This window comes from Gekko japonicus, unplaced genomic scaffold, assembly GCF_001447785.1.
Source record: "Gekko japonicus isolate JY-2015 unplaced genomic scaffold, Gekko_japonicus_V1.1 scaffold34, whole genome shotgun sequence".
NCBI lineage: Eukaryota > Metazoa > Chordata > Lepidosauria > Squamata > Gekkonidae > Gekko > Gekko japonicus.
The window spans coordinates 858,204-866,920 of record NW_015173673.1 but is presented as its reverse complement, the minus strand read 5'-3'; the positions used below and the strand labels follow the sequence as shown (position 1 = coordinate 866,920).

General features: G+C 42.8%; 1 protein-coding gene across 1 annotated transcript in view; it reads left to right on the top strand.

The window, feature by feature from the left end:
* RAD52 (RAD52 homolog, DNA repair protein) overlaps positions 1-8,717 on the top strand; it is a 15,089-nt gene continuing 6,372 nt past the window's right edge. Inside the window, exons 1-5 of the mRNA XM_015422876.1 lie at positions 1-69; positions 4,116-4,183; positions 4,712-4,830; positions 4,939-5,014; positions 6,278-6,465. Of these exons, the coding sequence (XP_015278362.1) occupies positions 21-69; positions 4,116-4,183; positions 4,712-4,830; positions 4,939-5,014; positions 6,278-6,465 (500 nt within the window). The 5' untranslated portion in view covers positions 1-20. The remainder of the gene's footprint in view (positions 70-4,115; positions 4,184-4,711; positions 4,831-4,938; positions 5,015-6,277; positions 6,466-8,717) is intronic.

Below are 8,717 nucleotides of genomic sequence, written 5' to 3'. Positions count from 1 at the left end.
TTGTCAGTCTGGCCAATGAGATGTTTGGTTACAATGGCTGGGCTCATTCAGTCACTCAGCAGAATGTTGGTGAGCACCTGACCAAAACTCATGTTGTAACAGCCTCATGCCGAGGGTTCTCAAAGAAGAGATAAAATATAATTGACATGTTAATGAAATGAAATAGCGAACACTGTGTTTGCAGATTTCCAATTCCTGAGTTGAGGGCTGACTGAGGTCTTCACAAATGGCTTTTTGAAGCATAAACCCCACCACAGCTGAGAGGCTGTGAGTGGGCTATGAGGGCACTGTGGTAAGGATGATCTTGCCAGATACTTATTTATTAAGGTTGTATTTGCATTCCTGAACTGAAGCTGGTTCATCAGTGTGGTAGTCCTGTCACCAGGCTTCCCAAGTACTTACCGTGATTCGGCGGGGGACACAGACGTCTTCACAGGATCATTCCCGCGGGGACAACAGACATGCCGCACCATGCCATCGCCAGGAAGTGACGCTGGGCGACACTCTGCTTATGGGGCTGGAAACTCAATGGTACCATCGAGTTTTCAGCCCCATTGCCAGAGCGTCACCCAGCGTCACTTCCTGGCAACGGCATGGTGCGTTACAGGGAGGAATGGTTCAGCCGGGGAGCATGTTTCCCCCGCCTGATCGCGGTAAGTACTTGGGAACCCTACCTGTCACCCCCAGAAGTGCCATGACTAAAAAACAACCCATCTGCTGAATACTAGTATACCAAGTCATCTTTTGTCCGTGTGGAACTTATCCTTCCAAAGACCTACCTTTTATTGCTGACTTAGCCTTCTTTGTAGCCTGATTTCTTGCAATACAGTTCCCTGTGAAAAAATCGAATTTGCTGAAGTACACTAATATTTTGCAATACCTGCTGACTTGCATCCAGTGCTGTCTTCAGTATCTTCCTCTGCCATTATTCCTCCCTACTTTCCCAGTCCTGTTAAAAAATTCACTGTTGAGACAAGACCCTAAACCTTCTTGCTATGTTGAAAAGACATTGTGAAACCCCCCCCCCCACAAGTCACTGGATGCCCTGATGTTACACAGTGTTCACTCTAAGCTGAGTTAGTGTGAGCTAGCTCACAGTTTCTTAGCCTCCGGCTCACACATTTTTGGCTTAGCTCAGGAAGGATAGCTCCAGAGCAAACTGATTTATGCAGCAGCCAAATCGCTTGCTCACAACTTGAATGCCAGTAGCTCACAAAGTAGAATTGTTGCTCACAAGACTCCAGTCCTTAGAGGGAGAATTGATTCCTACACATCTAATTTGTTTTGTCAAAGCCTACCATGGTCAGTCAAAAAAACAGAGACATTAGATACACCAGTCCACAGAACCATTGTGTGCTCTTATGAAAAGTGGTATTTCCTTTCGAATGTAGTTATTGCCTGTAAGTCAAGCCTTGACAGATTTTTCTTGGTTCTGGGAGCCAGCTAACCCAAAAATGTAAGAGTGAAGCTTATTTTTCAGTCTTCAGGTTTTGAATTTGAATGACTATATTTTCTAATTATTCCTAACATCAATTCTAATCCTAGCATCTTCAAGGTTTCTTGTAATTTTATTAAAGATGGCAAAAGTTTTGTAGCATATACATAACTAAGCAGGGGACCCAAAATTACAAGTGAAATCCCATCAGTCCCTGTTCTCCATTTTGTTTCCTTCCTTTCTCCCACTCCTCAGTCAGCTCCTCCTCCTCCCTCTACCCTCCTGCTGGCCATATCCCCAATCAGCTGGGGGGAGGGAAGGTTGAAGCAGAAAGGGCTGCCTTCACACTTCTTGCTTAAAGCCTCTTGCCAATGACTGACACCTACCTGCTAATGAGGGTATAGGGACAGGTATGTATTTGATTTGCATTCTGTGGCCACTGTTCAGAATTAGATATCTCATACAGGGGTAGCTGAAATCACCACAAACAAAAAGCTAACCTCTAACCTAACTTCTTCGCAAGTTCTCACAATTCTAGTATTACTTTTAAAAGATCCATTTAGTTGAATACTGGAGCCAGTTTAAAAAGCTACTGGCTAAGACGACCATCCATCCACTGCGACTGACTAGGTTAAAGTTAAGTGTATGTATAAACAAACAATACATTTTATGGCACACAACGAAACATTCTGGTGAGAAATTGTACATGTTTTCTGCTTCTACTGTGTATTTACAAGCAATGATACAATTGAATCATTGTTGAAAACATGAGATGCCATAATGAAATTTCTAGGCGCTAGAGCAAAGGTGTCAAACTCATTCGTTACAAGGGCCGGATCTGACATAAAAGTTACTTTGTCAGGCTGGGACATGTCTGCCATAAAATGAAATGCCAGGTACCAGAGATATAACTTTTAAATGACACAGGCAAACCCAATTAACAATATTATTTTCTTACTGTCCCGCTGACGGGTCGTCCTCGACCCCCCCACTGCCGGCAGGCCTCCCGTCGCCACCCAAAGGCCCCTCCCCGGGCCCTTTGCCACTTACCTGGGGCCACTTACCTGGAAGGGCCAGAGAAGAGAGGCCGAGAGGAGCCGGCCCAGGCGAAGCGACTCCTGTGAGGGAAGCCGCTCCAGCTAAATATGGGGGTGGGGCCAGGGAATGCTGGGGGGAGCAGGGAGGGGATAAAAGCAGGGCAGCAGCAGAGGCCAGGAGGATGACCTGGAGACGGCGGAGTCACGCCCAGAGAGACTGAAAGCAAGCCCTCCAGAAGGAGTGGGTTGGTAGGGTGTGGTGGCGCAACCTCCCTCCCCCGCTCGGGTTTGAGGCCTCTGCTGCCCTGAGGGAAGAGACTCCAAGGTGGCTGAGCGTCTGGAACACCCAGAATCCAGTGACAACAAGGGGGGGGAGGTCAGACTCTTGTGACACTCAAAATATAAGTGTTTCATCTTATGCAAGACTAGTTTTTTTTACGCAAGGGATGCCATATCTGCCCCTTAGCCATTTCCTTCCATTTCTTAAAAGCTCTGACCACACACACCTCACCGTGTGTGCTTGCATGCCTGCTCCCCCCCCCCCAAAGCAGCCTCCTTCCTTTCCTCTCTCACACCAGTTTCTTGTGGGCCGGATAAGAACTTCCAGCCCCCGGGCCACATATATGACACCCCTGCGCCAGGGTGACTGAGTGCCTGGGCTTTGTCAATTTCTGTCTTAAGTTAGAACATTACTAATTAAGCTGTTGGCCTTCTTTTAAAAAAAGAGAGAAAATGTTGTATAGCCAGGCTGATGGGTACCTTGTTGAAACCACAGTTCTTCAGGTTTCCCTTGGAGAAGGCTCTACAATACCTGTGATCAATTTGACTGGAACCAACTGCCATTTTGTTCCTTCCCTCCCAGAACTGCCTCCATCAGTGGCCACTGCAACTGTAGACATTATATAAGAGCTGATTATCTGAGTTTGCTTATTTTGTTCTTCCCTACGTCTTTTTCCTTTTGTATGATGTCTGTTGGAATTTAAGATATTATCAAAACATGTCAACAGCCTTGGGCACCTGGGTGATAACTGCTTAAGGGTATTAATCGAATTTTCAGTTGTCAGAAATACGGGCCACCCCCATACAAGATTCAGAGGCCTGCTAAAGTTCCTGGTCTGTACTGCCTCAATAATATTTTGCAGACCCACAAAATGCGTAGTTTAGGAGCCAAATACATGGTTGGGAGTGTCTCTAGAATTTTCCTGGAGGATTTCTTGTGCATGGTGTTCTAATATTTTTCTCTTTGAACAGAACTCAGGTTCTTCTACGCTTCCACCAAAGTTCTTTTCAGGGCCAGTTGCCACCATTGTCATGTTAGTCTATCAGTGTTTTTTATTTAAATGCTGTACATTCCACATTACATACTGTGCTTGTACTTGCAAATGTTATTAATATCATTAGGTAAACGCAAAAACTATTCCTTAAACTGTGTGCAGAAATTAACCTACTTTTGAAAATCAGCTAATAGAGTAAATTTCCTTTTCTCTTAAAAACAAAAGAAAAATCCACTGTTGCATGTGAATTGAAGTTTGGATCCCAATTACATTATGGCAGAGGTTTCTAGTGCAGCCTTTTTGTGCCGAAAACCCAGCCAGCCTTAGTCTTTAATCACTGCTGTCACTTTTTCTTGTTCTCTTGCACAGATTTTGTGGATCTAAATAATGGCAAGTTCTATGTGGGTGTCTGCGCCTTTGTAAAAGTCCAGCTTAAGGTAAATAGGGGCACTTTAGAGATTACAGGAATTTATAATCAATTAAATATACTTTACAATATGGCTTGAGATGGTACTTCCTGTTAGACAAAATATCCCGTTACACAAAATACCCCACATTCTCCTTGGATAGCTGTTTCCACTGTCTGAGCTGTCATTGCTGGACACAAGGATCACTTAATTTTTTTTTGTTAACAGGAACTAAGGTTATGTAGAAAGAAAATCCTTGTTTGTATAGTTTACAATGTATAATTTCCAACAATGTATTGCTTGAAAATAACATTACGTTTATCCTCCCTTCTGGACTAGCAGTTTGGTTACAGCTTCCAGGTTCGGGCTTGACTTACTCTGAAGACTGGATCAGACTGTGCTAGAGTTAGATTTACACCTGAGTGCCTGTGGACTCCTCGAAAACTATGCAGTACCCCATTAGGCATGTTTTTCAGAAAAGCAAGCATGGAGAAGATAGAAGACACCTGTAGCCAAAGTGCCATATAGCTGGTATTGAACATTCTATTCAAATTTCAGGACGGGTCCTATCATGAAGATGTGGGCTATGGAGTAAGTGAAGGCTTGAAATCTAAGGCCTTGTCTCTGGAAAAAGCAAGGAAGGAGGCAGTTACAGATGGGCTGAAAAGAGCACTGAAGTAAGTGGTAACCAGTATGCAGTAATTTTGCTGGCATGGCTGTTCCAGGAGGGCTATGAAAACAAGAAACCACCAGCTAAAAGATAATAAAAATCTCTTATTTACTAGGTGTTTTGGTAATGCGCTTGGGAACTGCATCCTGGACAAAGACTACTTGCGATCGGTGAATAAGCTTCCTCGTCAGGTGTGTTAGATGGGACTTCCAGGGACACTGCAGAGTTGCTCAGATTCTAACTAGGAAATCTAGAATTCTGCAGTGGATACAAATTTTTCAAATGACATGATTTGCATTGCTTGTTCTGTTACATAGCACATAAAAGCCACGTTCTCCTTTGATAGCTGTTTCCACTGTCTGAGCTGTTCAGACAGAAAATTCTGCTCCTTGTTTTGAATGATTCTCTTCTGAAGTCCATGTATTTAATGTGCAATTTTGATTAGTGCTCTAGTTCTATATCTCACTTTGTTGCATAAAGTTGATATATTTTCTCTGAACTTTCTGTTTGGGGAATCCAAACATTAGAATATGTTTTCTTCATGTTGCTGAGGAGGGTGCTTTCACTAGGATGATTTTCTTTAAACTGAAGAAACTGTTGTCTTTTATTTTAGACAATAGAGGCACAAACATTAAAATACTAAAGCTACAGAAACATTAAGTTGTAGTCCCCCTTTTGATTTGGGAGGCTCCCTAACACAGTTTACATGTAGTTTCAAAAAGAAAATAGAACTTGATGGCTAAATCCTGGAAAACATTCAATTAAAACAAGCAATTTAAAACCACCTCCACATTTTCTCCCTCTTTGAGAAAAGGCCCTTCTTTTCCAATGTTCCCTAGGTAATCACATCACTGTCTGGACTCATTCTCCTCCTCCTTCCTCTTTGCCCCTAAATTAATTATCAGTTAAGTCTCATCATTCTGATAGCTCCAGCCCAGAATCTTAACAGTATTCCTCATTGACAGCAGCCTACGGTGCTTGCCTCCTAATTGGCCTTTCATCAGAGAGGGGCAGCATATGCTTGTGGGCACTGGGGAGAGAACTGCAGATTAGCTCAAATTATCGCCTTAACTGATTTCCAAAGCACACTTAACCATGTTAATCTGTGGGTTTCCTCTTTCTGTGTTAAAGAGAATAGGTAGGCTCTTTTTTAAAATGTCATTGTCACTAAAAATCAAAAGAAACCAAAGATGATCCATAAAGTGCATTTCAACAGAGGGGGCATTGGTTACTAAGCATTACTGAAATCACTCTTACATTAGTCAAATAACCACATTCGTCTGATTCACAATGCAGGGCTAAAAACTACATGCTGGATGGAATGGGCAAAGGCTGCCAGGAAAGCAATTTGTCTCCTGGGCAGCTTGACAGATCAGGAGTCTGTGAAATGCTTCTATTACATTCTTAAGTTTCTCTGGGTACTAAATGGCTTTTTGTTTCATTTCTTTTGCTAGATGCCCCCAGATTTGGACTTGAGCAAAGCCAAAAGACAGGACTTTGAGCCTGCTGTGGAGAAGGCAAGATACAGTAGCTGTTTACAAAAGGAGCATGAAGATCAGCAGCAATTTGCCACAGCTACTTCTGGCAAATCTAACCAATCAGAACCTTCACTGAGCACTTCTGAACAAGATCAGGAAAACAGGTTAGATACACCCCCACACACCGCTGATCAGATTTTAATCCATATTTTCTATATAGGGCAGGAGTTCTGGGTTTTTTAAACTTACCAAATGTGTACCATAATGGTAGTTCAAATCTGCTGTTATAGCTAATTTTTGTGTTACTCTGAATTGTGGTTCAACAAAGCATCATTTATGAATCTGAGAATAGTGCATTCTATATACTGTTGTGACTGGCCAGAGAGTAATAGCAGAAAGTGCATAGTTGAGTATAATTTCAGATGGGTAGCTATGATCATCTGTAACAGCAAAGTAAAACAAGAGCCCGAGGCACCCTAGAGACTAGCAATGCTCCCTTTAAGCTGTCGAGTCTTGTGAGCAAAAATCCTACTTTGTGAGCTACTGGCATTAAAGCTGTGAGCGAGCGGTTTGGCTCCTGCATAAATTAGCTTAATCTGGAGCCCTCCTTCCTGAGACAAAAATGTGAGAGCCGGAGGCTAAAATACTGTGAGCTAGCTCACACCAACTCAGCTTAGAGGGAACATTGAAGACTAGAGGTGTGCGCTCTGTATATTCCAAGCTGAATAAATACAGATCAGAGATCAGTATTCAGCTACCAAAATAGCTGCACCCAAATAAAATCCAATATTATTCGGCTTTTATTCAGGCATGGCTAGAAGGCATTTAAAGAGACTGAGGTCTCTTTATATGCCTTCTGAGTTCACTCGCCGAATTGCACCACCACTGCGGCGTGACTTGGCAAGTGAACTCAGAAGGGGTATAAAGGTTAAATGTTTGTTGAGTTCCCTTACAGAGTCACGCCATCACCATGACACGACTCGGTGAGTGAACTCAGCAAGCATTTAAACTTTAAATCCCTTCTTCATTAGAACCTGTAGGGATGGTCCTCATTGGGTATAATGGAGCCGAATAATTTTGGGGTTCCCGAATATTTACCCGAATCCCAGTAGAAAACCAATATTGGTATTTGGGAATATTCTGAATACTGATATTATTCAGGTTCAGTAGACCTGAATCACAAAAAAGAGTTTGTTTGTTTTTGCACACTTCTACTACAGAGTAACAGAATTTATTCTGTGGTCGTTAAGCTGCCACTGAACTCCTGTTTTATTTTGTTGCTTAGATTAGGGTAAAGTATGTGGAGGCATACATGGAGTCCTTGCAGAATTATTGTCAGTAAACAGTGAGGATACTAAATGTTTCCATTCTGTTGCCTATGTGCCACAAGCATCAAACTCCACACCTTGGGAAGAATATGCATCTGGAATATCTTCTAAACCTTAGAAGTCATTGTGATTCTGTTCCCAGACTGTATTCCCTAACATATAGTATTCTACTGTCATCTGCCACATAAGTACAGAATTCAAAATCTGAGACAGATCAGTTCTGGGTTTCAAGATTTTGCCCACTCACAATTATGTATGTATTTCCATGATCCTAAAAAACAGTTAACTTGTTACATAAGAATATAAGAGACGCCGATGTTGGATCAGGCCAAAGGCCCATCCAGTCCAACACTCTGTGTCACACAGTGGCCAGAAATACCAGGTGCCATCAGGAGGTCCACCAGTGGGGCCAGGACATTAGAAGCCCTCCCACTGTTGACTCCCCCCAAGCACCAAGAAGACAGCGCATCACTTGCCCCAGAGCCCCTATCTATACCTTGTGGCTAATAGCCACTGATGGACCTCTGCTCCATATGCTTATCTAATTCCCTTTTGAAGCCGTCCATGCTTGTAGCCACCACCACTTCCTGTGGCAGTGAATTCCACGTGTTAATCACTCTTTGGGTGAAGAAGTACTTCCTTTTATCCATTCTAACCTGACCGCTCAGCAATTTCATGGAGTGCCCACGAGTTCTTGTATTGTGAGAAAGGGAGAAAAGTACCTCTTTCTCTACCTGCTCTATCTCAAGCATAATCTTATAAACCTCAATCATGTCACCCCTTGGTCGTCATTTCTCCAAGCTAAAGAGCTCTAAGCGCTTTAACCTTTCCTCATAGGGAAAGTGTTCCAACCCTATTATCATTCGAGTTGCCCTTTTCTGCACTTTTTCCAAAGCTACAATATCCTTTTTAAGGTGTGGTGACCAGAACTGCACACAGTATTCCAAATGAGGTCTCACCATTGATTTATATAGGGGCATTATTATATTGGCTGATCTGTTTTCAATACCCTTCCTAATAATCCCCAGCATAGCATTGGCCTTCTTTATTGCAGTCACACACTGTCTCAACATTTTCAGTGAGTTATC